The 17,126-nt window shown below is 43.6% G+C and overlaps 1 protein-coding gene across 3 annotated transcripts in view; it reads right to left on the reverse strand.

The window, feature by feature from the left end:
• The window catches only part of MCC (MCC regulator of WNT signaling pathway), a 571,489-nt gene that overhangs the window by 143,650 nt on the left and 410,713 nt on the right, over nt 1-17,126 (reverse strand). For all 3 annotated transcript variants that reach the window (XM_030193493.1, XM_030193491.1, XM_030193492.1), the window contains exons 7-8: nt 10,080-10,226; nt 9,648-9,737 (exon numbers count right to left, since the gene is read on the reverse strand). In XM_030193493.1, coding sequence (XP_030049353.1) covers nt 9,648-9,737; nt 10,080-10,226 — 237 coding nt within the window. The remainder of the gene's footprint in view (nt 1-9,647; nt 9,738-10,079; nt 10,227-17,126) is intronic.

Genomic DNA, 17,126 nt, shown 5'->3' on the forward strand with positions numbered 1-17,126 from the left:
CCACTGAGTGTCAGAACCTGCCTTTACTATATAATGATGTGCCAGTATCTATTTATCAGGATTTTTCTGCCTTTACCTTGATGCAGTGACGTTTAATGAAACTTGTCTTGGATGTTCCGTTAAAGGCTAAGCTCAAATATTGCTGGGCTTTTCCATTTTCCCTCTGTTTTACTGCTCATCCTCAATATCCCCATATTTTTGTGCCTGTGTGTGGCAATTTTGATATAGGCTGCTGTTCAGGTTCAAGTCCAATACATGGTTCCGCAGAATTGTAGTGGAGATTGGGTGGCAACATCAGTAACTGGGAAACAAAATGGGAGCCGGGCAGACTTCTACGGTCTATGCCCTGATTGTGACGGAATAAATAGGGATGGGCTGGAGTGTAAATTTTAAGGGGCTTCGACATTAGCTTCAGAACTTAGTACAAGAAGAGTGCTGGGCAGACTTCTATGGTCTGTGCCCTGAGAAATGCAAGGACAAATCAAACTCGGGTATACATATAAAGTATCACATACCATGTAAATGAGTTTATCTTGTTGGGCAGACTGGATAGACCGTACAAGTCTTTATCTGCCGTCATTTACTATGTTACATCAAATGCGACTTAGAGGGTTGCTATATTTTCCTTAAAATTTTATTGGATCACCAGGAAGTGACTATAGCTTCTGTATGTACCCAATGAGCATTCAAGGTATTTTATATACTAAGCTTCGCTTGATACTCTCTGCTTATGTGGTGGGTAAATTGATAGTAGCAGGTGACTTTAATGCCACAATATAACTTGCATTGGATCGCTCTGCTTCAGCATCTGGTGTAGATTATAACATGACCAGAGACCTGCGGCAGTCGCTTGGGTCACTCTTAGGTCAGGGACTATACTTTTTTTTTCTCACACACAACATTCCTATTTTAGGTTGGATTATGGGTTTTTTCCCCCCCCCCAGATAAATCCCTGTCAGATGGGGTGTGGGGGGGGGGGGACCCCACTATTGGTAGTATTACTGTTTCTGACCATGCACCAGTGTGGATTGCTCTTCCTTCACTCAGAGATGAGGATAGAAACACCCGATGAATGCTCAATCTATTGCAGGATGAGGATATTTGCAAAGGCTATATGCTGTGGGTATGGGCTTTGATGCGCTGAAAGCTGTTACTAGAGGCCACTTCCTTAAATTAGCTAGTCAGCACTCCCGAGCGCATTGCATTTAGGTGGCTCACTACTTGGCTCGGATTGGCTCTTTGGAAGTTTAGCATAAGCATTCTGGCTCAGTGGCACTTCTTTTTGAGTTTCAGGCAGTTGAGTTGCAACTTGATAGCCTTTACCACGAGCAAGTTAGACTTGTGCAAGCCCGCTTGAAGCTTGGTCAGTATGAAGGTGGCAATTAATCTAGCCAGTTTCTGGCTCATAAGCTTCATCGGATGAAGGCTGATAGAAGTATCTTTTGGGTTAAATCTGCTACAGACCAATTCCCTACTTTATCAGCCTTGATCTGAGAATGCTTTCAGCAGTATTATCAAGAACTGTATACCAGGGACCCTGCTCTTCGAGATGGGTGTACAGATCACTGTTTGGCAAATCTGGGCCTTCCATTGTTGTCTCAGGCACAATGCACTGTTTTGGAGGGAAAAAATTACTTTGAAGGAGGTGTTACAAGCCACTAAATCATTACTATCTAGTAAGGCACCCGGTTTGGATGGATTGAGTAATGAGTTTTGTAAGACCTTTACCCTTGAAATAGCCCCTCTATTGGCTCTATTACTGAATTCTGTCCAAGAGGGTGCATCTTTGCCATCCTCATCCATGGAAGATTGGATAGCTGTCATCTCTAAACTAGATAAGGACAGGACGGAATGTGCCTCTTACCTTCCTATCTCGGTGTTAAATGCAGATGTTAAAATACTGGCTAAGGTGTTGGCTAATCATTTGGTAATGTTACTGCCCTCCTTGATCTATCCAGACCAGGTTGGTTTTGTGGCTAATAGACAGGCAATGGACAATGTGTGACATACGGTGGACATCCAACATTTTACCAAGTGGAGGGCTCTGCCTCTTTGCCTTCTCGGTTTAGATGATGAGGCTTTTGATAGGGTACATTAGCCATTTATGGATATAGTTATGGAGAGATTTGGGTTTGGTCCTATCTTTAGGGAGTGGATCAAGGCTTTTTATGCTTCCCCAAAAGCATGCTGTTGTATTAATGGGAGAAATTCAGCTTTGTTTGCTTTAACTAGGGGCACCCCTCAGGGATGTTCCTTGTCGCCCTATGCTATTTGCCATGGCTGTGGAGACTTTCACTGCTGCTGTGCAAGCTAACTCTGATATCACTGGAGTGAGGATGGGAGACAATGACTATAAGTTGATATTATTTGCTAACGATGGGATGTCTTTTACAAACCCTCTGGTTTCCCTACCCAATTTGATGAAGGAACAACCTTTCAACAACAATACCACAGAAATAACGGACAAAGTCAAAACAGGTCTGGACCTTATGGAAAGCTAGGAAGTTCCTGGTACTGTCAAGCCCGCATAACCCCACAGCCCACCAAAATTTCACACTCAACCACCAAACATACCAAATTGAAACACAGTTAAAATTACTGGGAATCATTCTTGACAAACACCTAACACTAGATAGTCAAATATCAGCAGTAACAACAAAATGCTTCAGAACACTATGAAAACTGAGAAGGATCAGAGACTATTTTCCTAGACAATCATTTTGGATAATAGCACAATCAATGATACTTTCATAACTGGATTACTGCAATGCAGTATACATTGGCTGCAAAGAAAGCACACTGGTATCACTGCAAACTGTCTAAAATACGGCGGCAAGGCTAATTTTCAAGAAGTCAAAATACGAAAGAGCTACCCCACTACTCGAAACACTACACTGGCTGCCAATCAAGGCAAGACTGATCTTTAAAGCGAGCACTACCATCTACAAAATATTTGGTTTGTCTCCTGAATATATGTTAGTCTTGGTAGAACTATCCCCAAGAAGTGCAAGCCCAGAAACCAGAAGCTACTTACTTCTCCATCTACCCAACTGCAGAAACATAACTTACAAATCTATCTACATGGCTGGACTTAACTATCTGGGCTCCAAATGGTGGAACTCAACACCAAAGATCATAAGATGCATCACGAACTACCTTCAATCTAGAAAACAATTAAAACATACATCTTTATAAAAAATTCTACAACAAATAACTTAGCTATCAATGTTCATTCCGATTACTAACCATAAACTATCCTCGTTAAGTCCCAACCAAAATGGAAACTGTAATTGTAAGCCATCACTACAAGTCTCAACTAACTGTAAAATGTAAACCAATACTATAACTGTTAAACAAAATATAATCTGTAAGCCACTTAGAACCAAAACTTGTTTTTGGATATCAGTAGGATATAAGAATGAATAAATAAAATTCTGGGAATTTTTCATTTGTAAAGCTGAACAATTGGCTTTGTATTTGTACTTTGGATTCTATTAAAACTTCTACAAATTAAAAACCCGCAGTGTAGAAAATTAGAAGGTATTTTCGTGCAAAGATCAAAATGATACTAATAAAGTAATTTGGTGTAAATCAGTAAATAACTATCAATATTTGACAAAACAGGCCAAACAGATTTTTCTTCTATGATAGGGCAAAAAATACCAGATATGAAACAATTATTTCTATTACCTAAAGGGAATATTATATCTAGTGACACAAAAGCCCCAACAGCTAATGATTTAGCAAATATTTTAAAGAACAAAATTGATAAAATATGGTCAGAGATTATAACTACAAGCATAGATCCAACAGAATTATTTATAAGCCCAACAAGTCCAGAATTGGGTGTTCCACTGGAGAGGCTCTGGTATAATTTTCTTCCATTAACAATAACTGATGTAAAAAAATGGTATTTAAATATTCTTCTTCACACTATATGTGGGTACTTAACCTGCATACTTAGGGGCCCTTTTACTAAAGTGTTGTCACACAGTAATAGGCTTGCCATAAGGCAAGTCAGAACTACCGCAGGCTTAACGTGGCCTCTGGCGGTTACTCGGCGGTAATTAGACAGCACTGCATGCTGCCCAGTTACTGCCAGGTTTGCGCGGGAGCCCTTACCGCCACCTCACTGGATGGCAGTAAGTACTCACCCAGAAATGGCTAAGCGGTTAAATGCAAACTTACTGCATGACCATTTCTTTTTCAGGCTTTTTACCCGCTGCGGTAAAAAAGGGCCTCGGCGCATGGCAAAAACTGCCGCTGCCACTAGCACAGGGCACCTTTTATCTCCGCTTAATAAAAGGGCCCCTTAATGAAGAATATTCAAATAAGTTTTGGGGTCAAATAAGTTTTTGGGTGTATTATTAAACTGGTTGAAATTTTAACGCCTGGTTTATTCTCTAATTAGATAATATTGTTCTTACTGCCATTCTGAAGGATCAAAACATAAAAACTATATAATGTGGCCATTATAGATCAGTAGCATCCATCTCATTGTTTACCAAAGTCATGGAAAGTCTTGTTGCTACACAACTGATTAGTTTTCTAGAACGTTTTAATATTCTACATTCCTCTCAATGAGGTTTCAAAAGCGGCTATAGCATGGAAACAGCTTTGGGTACACTTACGTCTAAAACTAGGACACACATATACAACAGGAAACAGGCTCTGCTAATGCAGTTCGACTATTCAAGCGCTTTTGATTTGGTCGACCATATTTGGATATTTTGAATAGTTATGCAATAAGGGGTAAAGTGGGTAGGTGGGTGGTTTATGGGATTGCTATCATCAAGATCCTAAAGGGTTAAAATGAAGAATGCACTTTTCTGAGATGTGGAAAGCTGGATATGGTGTACCCCAGGGATCTCCTATTTCACTGATCCTACTTAACATCATGATGGTCTCTTTAGGTTCAGCTCTATCAGCTTTAGGAATTTGTTGCTTTATTTAAGCAGATATCATCACTTTTTCAGGGGTAATAGAGAACATCAAAAATAGCATAAAGCTGAGTTTACACTTGGTGGAACAGTGGACCCATTCTCACCATTTAAAATGTTTCAATGGTTTTTATTGATAAATTCACTGAATAAACAAACAACAAATGTGATTTACAACTAATTGCGATTTTGCAAAAATCTTTAAATGCAGACATCATCATCACCTTTTTAACCCGTTTCTCCACCCTAATCCCCTTCCCCTAATCCCTCCCCTTTAAATATATGATATCCCCGTTTCTTTTTTATTACCTTTATCGCAAGGCAACTCCTCACCATTTATCAAATAGAACCCACTAATACTGTGTTTCCCCTGGGTGTCAGCGTTGTACTCCTGCTCATGGCCTTGGCATCTTTCTTCCGACGTAGTATTTCACACTCCAAGAGGGATGCCAGTCCAACTATTTGAAATACTCAGAGTCTCCATGTGAGGTAGTTGTCACATTTTCAAAGCTGGAAACTGGTTTGTGAGCCCTTGGGCCACTGCCGAGGAGCGGCAGTGGCAGGCAAAACCACCCCCACACCGGAGACAAGGCAGAGCTTAATGAACAGTTAGGCTTCACCTGCACCTGGCCACTTTTCACCAAGGGTTGAGCCCTTGGCTTCAGGTGGCCAGCAGGACTAGTAGGACAGGGCAGGAACAGGATCCCAACTAGACTGAACAGGGACTGAGGGTCAGAGTGGAAAGGAACATACAGGGACAGCAGGGCAAGGAAAGGGTAAAATAAAGGACAAACTGAAAGCTGTAAACAGCCACTAAAAAACAGGGAGCAAAACACTGACTAACAAGACACAAAACTAAAAGCTGCAGAGCAGCCACTAAGATACAAACAGACAAGGACTACACACAAAACTATAACCCAGAGACAAGACAAGCAAACAAACAACAATCTAATCTAACTATCCACAGACTAGCAAGAACAGACAAGAATCAAGGCAGGAAACCAAACTAGAACTGGACTCAGCAGAAGTGCACCAGCATCCCAACATACCAGGGCCTTAGACGATGCAAAGGCAAGCAGAAATGTTCCAAGATGGCTAATAAGCCCAGAACCAGTTGAGACTCAGCTGCTGCAATCACCAGGCAGCTACGGGTGCTGTGCAGGCTCAAACAACACAAGCAAACCTGGCAGCCTGGAAGATCCGGACCGGACTCAGCTAAAATCTGGAACGGGTGATGGCCATAACAGCCACCCGTTCTGGCCACCAGAGGGTGAGGAAAGCACAGACATAACAGTAGTACTATACGTGTTTTTATCACATTTTTATCTAGAACACCCCTAATTTGCTTTGTTAAGCTAAATTATCTCTATGCCCTCAAACCTCGAAACCCTCTCCCCTATCCCCCTCCCCTCCCTTCTCCAGTCACCTCTCCTCCCCTCCCCCTCCCTACTACCCTCCTCAGCCCCAATAACCCTCCCTCCCCACCATTTAAAATTAAAGAAAAAACTAAATTCTTAGTGTTGGGATCTCCATACATTATTATAGTAACATAGTAAACATAGTAAATGACGGCAGAAAAAGACCTGCATGGTTCATCCAGTCTGCCCAACAAGACAAACTCATATGTGCTACTTTTTGTGTATACCCTACTTTGATTTGTACCTGTCCTCTTCAGGGCACAGACCGTATAAGTCTGCCCAGCACTATCCCCGCCTCCCATCCACCAGCCCCGCCTCCCACCACTGGCTCTGGCACAGACCGTATAAGTCTGCCCAGCACTATCCTCGCCTCCCACCACCGGCTGGCTCTGCCACCCAATCTCGGCTAAGCTCCTTAGGATCCATTCCTTCTGAACAGGATTCCTTTATGTTTATCCCACGCGTGTTTGAATTCTGTTACCGTTTTCATTTCCACCACCTCCCGCGGGAGGGCATTCCAAGCATCCACTACTCTCTCTGTGAAAAAATACTTCCTGACAGTTTTCTTGAGTCTGCCCCCCCCTTCAATCTCATTTCATGTCCTCTCGTTCTACCGCCTTCGCACCTCCGGAAAAGGTTCGTTTGTCGCACCTCTGGCACCTACTTTGCAACCAGTGGCGTAGCTACGTGAGGCCTGAGGGGTCCTGGATCCCCTCTCAACCCCCCCCGCAAACCCTCCCCCGCCGCCTACCTTCACTTTTGCTGGCGGGGGACCCCAATCCCCACCAGCCGACGTCCTCTTCGTCCTGCAGTCAGTGCAAAACATTCTTTGCTCTGTTGCATGCTGACGTCCTGCACGTACAAGCTCAGAGAACAGAACAAAGACTATTTTGCACTGACTGCAGGATGAAGAGGATGTTGGCTGGCGAGGAATGGGGTCCCCCGCCAGCAAAAGCGAAGGTAGGTGGCGGGGGAGGGTTTGCGGCGGGAGGGGGGTCGTGAAAGGTGGTGGCGGGTTGGCAATGGCGGGGGGGGGGGGGGTCAGCGGTGCCGGGGGGGGGGGGGGGGGCTAAAATGTGCCCCCTTAACCTCGGGCTCTGGACCCCCTCCCACCGAAGTCTGGCTACGCCCCTGTTTGCAACTAATATCGAGGATAATATTTTTATGCTACAACCTCATTTCAAAATCTTAAGTATTATTCTGGATAGACTCTTGTCTTTTGACATGCAGATAGCAGCTGTAGATCTTTTGAATGCTGAGGAAATTAAGACGTATTAGATGTCATTTTGATCCAGATAACTTCAGATTGATAGTTCGTTCTTTAATACCATCACAGATAGAGTACTGTAACATATTACATGTGAGTTGTGGAGTAAATGCTCGTAAAAAGTTATAAATATTACAAAATACGGCAGCCAAATTGGCATTTTCAGTTTCAAAATTTGACAGGGTTACACCATTACTTGTCAGGTTCCATTGGCTCTCAAGACAAATCCCTCCTTTCAGTACCCTTCTCCACCACCTCCAACTCCAGGCTCCGCCCCTTGTCTCACCTCACCCCATGCCTGGAACAAACTCCCTGAGCCCATACGCCGTGCCCCCTCCCTACCCATCTTCAAATCAATGCTCAAAGCCCACCTCTTCAATGTCGCCTTCGGCACCTAATCACTATACCTCTTCTCAGGAAAACTTATCTACCCCAACTTGACATTTCGTCCTTTAGATTGTAAGCTCTTCCGAGCAGGGACCGTCCTTAATTGTTAATTTGTACAGCGCTGCGTAACCCTAGTAGCGCTCTAGAAATGTTAAGTAGTAGTAGTAGTAACTCCCAGTAGAGGCCAGGGCAATCTTTGTTATGCACTTTGGTCTTTCTTACTGTGTATGGTCAAGATCCAAATTATGTGTGCAATTTGCTGCCGTTACCAAATCCTAACAGAGTTAGAACAGCTAGATGTTACCTTGATCTTCAATATCTGAGTCCTAAAGAAGTAGTTTATAAGTCTATCTTATCAGAATCTTTTTCTTATCAAGCAGCAAAATGGTGGCATTCATTGCCTGTGCAGCTAAGAAGAATTTCTCAAAATGGTTTGTATCAGAAGTTGTTGAAAGCTTTTTTATTCAAAAAATTTGTGATGTCTAAAGATTAAGGTCTACCTAAACTATGAAAAGGAGAACTTAATTCCTAGGAATGCCTAGCTCTTTGTATATTGCATTGAACTCTCTTTGTGGGCAAATGTGGGATAAAAGTAACACGATATAATGTAATGTAATGAAACTGCAAGCATATATTTGATTAGCGAGAGGTGTACAACTTGTACACCAAGCAACAATCAAACAGCAGTACTACCCATCTATTCTGCACAGAATTAAGATCAATCTGACCAGCTCAGCTCCAGCAGACAAGCTTTCATTGAGGTCACCTGTCTGCAGACCTAAGGGGCTGAATACACTTTATAGGAGCAAAGGTAAGGTGGATGAAGAGGCATACAAAGAAATGCTTAACAAGCTAAGACTCTTCTGCTTGGAGAACAGATAAGAGGGGTTATGACAGAAATTTACAGCATCACCAGGTAGTTTGAAAAAAGTTAATGGGGGACCGTTATTTTCCCTTTCCAATCGTACTAGGTCCATGAGGCACTCCCTGAATTAGTAGCAGATTTTAAAAAAAATGTATTGGTCATCATACAGTTAAGCTAGCAATATGCAGTAACTGCGTTTATAAAGGTTTGAATACATTTCTGGAGAACAGGTCCAGGCACTTTTAAGAGACCCAGACTGGCTGCTATCAGAGGCAGGAGGGCTAGGTTTTCTGGACAAGTAGTCTGACGCAACATGGCACTTCTTAGGTATTAAAATCCCACTGCTACAACCAGTGCGATTTTAAACACATAAAAACCAGCAGGAATAAAAATTTCAGCAGCAAAGAGCATGACCACACATCTCACATGAGATTTTTACAATGCTGGACACACATTAAGGCAAGACTCATTAAGCCTACTACTAGCGATATTCATTATGTTAAGATGTTATTTCGGAACCTGACAACTAACTTATTGGGCCATGGAGACTGCAATGATTTCCAAAAGCAGTAATGATATGGAAATACTTTAATATGTATTTTTACAACTCAAGTTGAAACATTTTCCCTATCAGTCTTCAGTTAGTTTGTTACAAGAAACGGAAGTCAGCTCCGACAGCACAATTTGCTAGGTATCTAAACTACAGTACAATGCTTCCTTAAACTTTTTTCTCTTTGCTTTGTTCAGTTGATAAAGGAAATAATACTCACCCCTATGCTGCTGATTTCTGATCCTAGAATGAGGCGTTCAGAAGAGGATGACTCCGACCTTGTCTTTGAGAGCTTCACTCGTTCAGCAATCTAAACAACATTTTCCATAGGTTATTGGCAAGGAAACAGAGCCTGTCTTTTTCCAGAGCTATGTAAAATGCACATCATTAACAGACTTGTTGTTTTGTGAAATTATACATTAAGGTGATTAATATAAGCTGGCATCTCTGTTGTAACTAAAGAGACAAACTGATTATTGGTTTATCTCTTGTTGCAGTTGCAGTTCTTGGGCCCCTATGGGCTGCTTGGAAACTCCCCTGGGACCCCAGACAACACATCGCAGTTAATCGCATGCCTGCATCACAGCTGTGCAGAAAGAGGACTGCTCTTTTCAGATAATGGAAGGCATTACCATTTAGCACAATAGCTCACCTTGGCAATTGGAATGTCATTGCTGCTGCTGCTTGTGCTCAGCTCTCCGGTGCTGGGATTAACCGGACGACTTGCAGAGGTAAGCCGGCTGGGGCTTGATGGGCCAACTGCCTGTATGCTCTGTAAGCGTGTCTGCAGTTCTCGAACCTAAATTCAAAAAGGTAGAGTTTTGCTAGTTAATTTTTCATCAATTAAATATATATATATATATATATTATAATTTGCAAATGCACATTGTGACAAGGCTAGCATCCAGGGCCCCACAGTGAAGCAGCTAAACCCAGAACTACAGTCCCCAGAAGCCCTTGCAAGAAGGAGAGAGGAGGGTAGCCCCAAAAGGGTGGAACGGATTTCCAACCCTAGCAGGGGGAGCAATGGCTCAGTGCAGGGTGAGCCAGTTACTCCCTTTCCCACTAGAGGGAGAAGAAGAGATGAAGCTCAGTTCCCTTGGCTTCGTCCCCAGTATATAATTCCCCCCAGCTGTGAGAGGGGAAGGGCAGATTTCCTGGAGGCTCCCAGCCACCAGGAGGGAGAGGAGACTGATCAGGAGAGAGAATCCATGGAATATGTGGAGGAGGGAAAGAGCCTGCCACTGGAGCTTCCCCCCCCCCCCGGGGGGGGGGGGGGGGGGGGGGGAAGAGCACTACCATGGAGTGGGAGAATACCAGTGCCGCCCTGTCTAGCACATGAAGGCAATGTGGGAGGCCACAGAGGTTGCGGTGCTGTGAGGTGGGAGGGAAAACTGCCAGCCCTGTTCATTACAGGGTCCCCTCTGTGATGTGAAGAGGACAGTTGAATCAAGTATTGGTTTCATTTGAAGAGACTGTTAATTAAGGTGTTTGATCTATTGAGCTGTATAGAAAAGCAGGCTGAACTGTTACTGAGCCCTTCTGAGGGGGAGGGGAAGGTGGTGCCCATGAAGTGGGCCTGAACTGTTGAGGAACTGAATGTTTGCTGGGGTTTTGAACCCGATCTGAACCTTTTCTTTTTGGGAACTGCATTATGATTTTGGGTGTGGAACTGAACTGAGAATAAAACACTTTGGCCCTGAGTATAAATGTCAGCCTTGTTCTTTACCGGTAACCTGTGAGCCTAACAGGGCTGCCAGCATCAACCCAGAGCGGAGGAAGCGGACCCCTTTACAACATATCAAAATAAACATCTTTTTTTTTTTTTTTATAATTTTCATGAAGTCTTTATTAATACTTAAAACACAGATTCAAGTACATAGCACATCGTACACAGCATAGTACATTTCAATTGTACAGAACCAATCTCTGGTGATGTGGATGACAGATAATACAACACATGGTAAGATTCTCACTGCATATCAACCCAGACATTTCTTGCTGTACGAGTGCGCCCAGGAGACTATTCAGTATGTCCAGCCCAGTACTTCAAGATTTGTAATTTTGTATATGTTAATCCCCATCCCCCACCCTCACCCACCCTATCCCACCCCTCTAACAGGCATCACCCTACCCGATAACAGCAATCATATTATATATGAAGAAGAAAAGGATCCCAGATCAAGTGCCATCTGTTCAGGTGGTTGCGCCTCTCGGCTAGTAGTCTTTCCAACTCGCAGGTAAGCCTCAGTTTTTGAATCCACCGAGTTATCGGTGGAGTTATAGGCTGCTTCCAATGGGTTGCAATTACAACTCTAGCAGCGCATATAGCCTGCCTCAGAAACATTTGCTGGGTCTGAGGGCGATTTGCAACACCCGCCAGAAACAGGAAAAAGGTCGGGTTCCAAGGTAGTGGGCTACCCGTCCATCTTTGCAGCCTGCTAAGTACAGATCTCCAAAAGGCACTGATCTTCCTACAAGTCCACCATATGTGTCCCGCTGTGCCTTTTACACCGCAACCCCTCCAGCACACTCCCATTGTAGTGGAGAAAATGCGCTGGAGGCGCTCAGGCGTCAGGTACCATCGATACAACACCTTCGCCGCATTCTCCTTGAAGGGCACATGAGACGACACCCTCAACACATCCCGCTCCAGTCTCTCCCACGTTGCCTCCTCCATTGTCAACCCCAACTCCTCTTGCCAGCCTTTCCTATGAAGCGTGTAATTCTGGGACTGCCTATTAACAATGTGGTAGAGGCGTGAGACCAGACCACTCGTCTTGGGTGGCCCCTCACAGATGGCTTCAAGTGTGGATTTTTCCCGGGTCACCACCTCCCGAACTGCCAGTGTCCTAAGAAAGGTGGATAACTGAAGGTAAGCATACCGGTCCGACCCAATTATCGGGAATCTCTCAAGAGCCTCTGGATACGACAACAACGAATCCCCCTCAAATGTGGGAGAGAGGTTCTGGAAGCCAGATTTAGGTAGAAAGCTCAAATCCAGAACCTCTAGGGTAGCATTTTCTGAAATGCTACCCATTCCACACGCAGGGCCCAAGAGACAGGCAGAGCTTCTGAGTCTCAATGGTTGGATGAGACGATGGTGCAGGGAGGAGGGTTTTAGATTTGTTAGGAACTGGGGAAGGGGGAGCCTATTCCGAAAGGGCGGGCTCCACCTTAATCAGGGTGGGACCAGGCTGCTGGCATCGGCATTTAAAAAGGAGATAGAGCAGCTTTTAAACTAGAAACGGGGGGAAGGCCGACAATCGCTCAAAAGCACTGAAGTATCTTTCAAGAACCAGTTCCTGTGGTGGAGTGTCCATTTGCCATAAACCACCAGATGTGGATAAAACCACTCACAGACTTGACCACTTTCTAAAAATCACATTTGTGATTTGTAAAATGATAGCATGAAATTGTTTTTGAGATGTCTTAAAAAGCTACAGAATGATTTAAAAAAAAAAAAAAAAACCCCCATGAAATCAGTTTAGACTAGAAAGTGCTTCCAACATCTTGAAAAAGGGATATATATCTTATATAATAAAATGCACCTCCAACGTTCTGAAGCTAAGTGAAGTCTTGAAGTATTCGTGCTCTCTCCAAAGCTGTATCCATCTCCTGAAGTGACGTCTGCGTACTTCCGGGTACGTCACACGCAGCACTGACCAACCACAGGTGGGAGGGCGGGCGCACGGTGGCGATTGGCTCTACCGTTCAGTGGGCGTGCACGTTGAGCTGTGCACGGCAGCAAAGGTTGGGCGGTTGTTGGAGGGGCAGAGATTTGGACAGTGTGGTGCTGTAAGGGGAAGGAGAATCGCTGGGTGGCTGGAGGGGGGGAAAAGGGAAAAAGGAGAATCGCTGGGTGACTGGAGGGGAGCAGGGGACATAAGTACATAAGTAGTGCCATACTGGGAAAGACCAAAGGTCCATCTAGCCCAGCATCCTGTCACCGACAGTGGCCAATCCAGGTCAAGGGCACCTGGCACGCTCCCCAAACGTAAAAACATTCCAGACAAGTTATACCTAAAAATGAGGAATTTTTCCAGTCCATTTAATAGCGGTCTATGGACTTGTCCTTTAGGAATCTATCTAACCCCTTTTTAAACTCCGTCAAGCTAACCGCCCGTACCACGTTCTCCGGCAATGAATTCCAGAGTCTAATTACACGTTGGGTGAAGAAAAATTTTCTCCGATTCGTTTTAAATTTACCACACTGTAGCTTCAACTCATGCCCTCTAGTCCTAGTATTTTTGGATAGCGTGAACAGTCGCTTCACATCCACCCGATCCATTCCACTCATTATTTATACACTTCTATCATATCTCCCCTCAGCCGTCTCTTCTCCAAGCTGAAAAGCCCTAGCCTTCTCAGCCTCTCTTCATAGGAAAGTCGTCCCATCCCCACTATCATTTTCGTCGCCCTTCGCTGTACCTTTTCCAATTCTACTATATCTTTTTTGAGATACGGAGACCAGTACTGAACACAATACTCCAGGTGCGGTCGCACCATGGAGCGATACAACGGCATTATAACATCCGCACACCTGGACTCCATACCCTTCTTAATAACACAGGAGAATTGTTGGGTGGCTGGAGAGAGAGGGGGCAGGGGAGATAGGACAATCGCTGGGTGGCTGGAGGGGGGCAGGGGAGAGAGGAGAATCGCTGGGTGGCTGGAGGGGGGACAGGGGACAGAGGAAACTCGCTGGGTGGCTGGAGGGGGGCATGGGACAGAGGAGACTCGGTGGGTGGCTGGAGGGGGAGCAGGGGAGAGAAGAGCATTGGTGGGTGGCTGGAGTGGGGCAAGGGAAAAAGTAGAATCGCTGGGTGGCTGGAGGGGGGACAGAGGAGACACACTTGCACCCAGCAGTCTCACTCTCTCTCTCTGTCACACACACACACACACTTGCACATTCTCTCTCTCTCACAGAGTCACTCTCACACACTCTCCCAAACATACACACTCCAAGGAAAACCTTGCTAGCGCCCGTTTCATTTGTGTCCGAAAGTTTTACTAGTGTGTGTGTGTGTGTGTGTGTGTGTGTATGTATATATATATATATATATATATATATATATATATATATATATATATATATATATATCTTCTATATATATAAAAGGCAACCCCAACGTTCTATGAAGCCTCCAGCCGGAAGTGTGAAACACCAGAGATATCCGGTTTCCCCATGAGTGAAGGAAAACAGCACAGCACGAAATCCCTCTCTCTGTAACAGTGAAGGACTCAGAGGGGGGAGGAGAGAGATGCCCTCACTCTCTCTGTAACACAAACACAGCACAGCAGGAAACTTAACACTGAAGGACTGGACTCGGAGGGGGGAGGGGTAGGGAGAGAGGGCAGGGACACTCCCACATGCACACTCTGAAGAAAACCTTGCTAGCCCCCGTTTCATTTGCATCAGAAACGGGGCTTTTTTACTAGTATATATATAAACAGCATTCCTGCCATATTATTCCACGTAGATCAAAGGATATTACTTTCTTCTTGGGAATTTTTTTTTTTTTTTTTTTTTAGCCCTTCTCTATCCTCAGCCAATTCTTTCAGCTTGGACAGCATGGGCATTGTTTTCATAGCACAAATATTACTAATTGTGCTTTTCTGCTCAAAAATACATAGCAGTCTGTCAGCTGGATAATAAATCTATGTCCCCGAAATGGCTTCTTGTAGAAAGAACAGACATAGGGAACAATATGTTACAGTTACTGTTTACTGCTTTGGGGCTGGGGGGAGCTTCAAACTGATTTAGTGGCCTTTAAATTTTAAATTAAATAGTGAGTTATACTATTGTCTTGCTGCTTCAGATGATTTACTGCAGGTGTGCCTCATACAATGACTCAAGAAAGTGAGTTTGCTGTATTTCACCCACCAAGGTGGCTAAACAGGTAGAAAAGATGAAGATGAAAGCTAGAATAATGCTTGGGTGCATAGGGACAGGAAAAGCGAGCAGGAAAAAGGAGGTGATGATGCCTATATGAGACATTTAGAATATTGTGCATAATTCTGGAGACTTACCTTCAAAAAGATATATACAGGATGGAGTTGGTCCAGAGGGTGGCTACTAAAACGGTCAGTGATCTTCCTCATAAAGCATATAGAGAGACTTAAAGATCTCAATATGCATTCTTTAGAAGAAAGGTGGGAGAGGGAGATATGATAGAGACATTTAAATACTGTGTCAGAGTTTAAGGTGGTGTGAGAGAGACACGTGGGATCTCTTAGGAAAAGGAGAAGTTAGTGGTTACGGAGGATGGGCAGACTAGATGAGCATATGGCCCTTATCTGCCGTCATGTTTCTATGTTTCTAAAGAGTACATTTATAGGGCTATAGTACTGTCTGCCAGGACAGAACTAACAGACAGATGAAGAAATATTAACAGAAATTAGGAAAGCCGGCAAATTGGGTGACAGTATATGATGGGTGATTTCAATTACCCCACCACTGACTGGTAAATGTCACATCAGGTAGTGCTAGGGAGGTAAAATTCCTAGATGTAATAAATAACTGCTTCTTAGAGCAACTGACCTAGGAACAGACAAGAGGGAGGGCTAGTTTAGATCTAGTCCTTAATGGAATCCAGGGCTTAGTATGAGAGATAACGTGTTGGGTCACTAAGGAAATCTATTGTAGCAGCATGTAATTTTCAAAAGGGTGACAATGATAAAATCAGAAAATGGTTAAAAGAAGCTAACAGGATCAGCCTCAAAGGTTAGGACTTTAGATAAGGCATGGACATTATTTAAAAATACCATCTTGGTTACGGAATGTCATTTTCCAACGCTACATAGAACTTATTTTACCCAATATACAAGTCGGGTAGAATACTTTATGTGGTAAATGTCTGGGCTCCAAAAATACTCTGTATCATTCATTTTGGGCTTGCTCCAAGATCAGACAATTTTGGATGTAAATAGTTCACTACATGTCTATTATTTCAGGATGTACTATTACTACTTTAACGGAACATCTAGTTTAAGACAGACCGGGGTTTGTAGGGGGAAATCTAAGGGGGGGATACACTTCTAGTTCGTAAAATGTGTCTGTTAGCCAGGAAATACATTTTGCAGTCGTGGACAGCCACTGAAACCCCACTTACTGGAAATGGAGGAATCAAGGTAATCAACTCCTTGTTTGGGAGGCATGGGAGGCTTGTGGTTTTCCCAAATGTAGAAAATGTTTTCTGAGGATTTAGAATAGTTATATTCAAAATATGACACTGAGGGGGATAAATCTTATTTTAAATACTTTATAATAATCCCTTATCTCTTTTATTACTTTTTGTAATAATCACCAGAAGCTATAAGAAACCAGGCCAAAAGTGACAGTAGACTTATAGCGTTTCTCCTTAAGGGTTAGGAGTGGTCTGGGTTGGGGAGGGAGAGGGGGATGATTTATTGTTTATTATTTTATTACATTGTGTTTGATATCTGTTTGTCAAGTTTGTGGCTATGAAAATTAATAAAAATATTTTACACTAAAAAAATACCACCTTGGAAGCCCAGATCAGATGTATTCCATGTATTATTAAAGGTAGAAAGAAAAGCAAACAACAGCCAGCATGGTTAAAAGGTAAGTGAAAGAGGCTATTAGAGCCAAAAGAACATCAAATGGAAGTAAGGATTCAAATGAATAAATAAGAAGCAATATAAACACTGGCAAGTTAGATGGTGTGGCCTAGTG

This window comes from Microcaecilia unicolor, chromosome 2 (assembly GCF_901765095.1).
Source record: "Microcaecilia unicolor chromosome 2, aMicUni1.1, whole genome shotgun sequence".
In the NCBI taxonomy this organism is placed as follows: domain Eukaryota; kingdom Metazoa; phylum Chordata; class Amphibia; order Gymnophiona; family Siphonopidae; genus Microcaecilia; species Microcaecilia unicolor.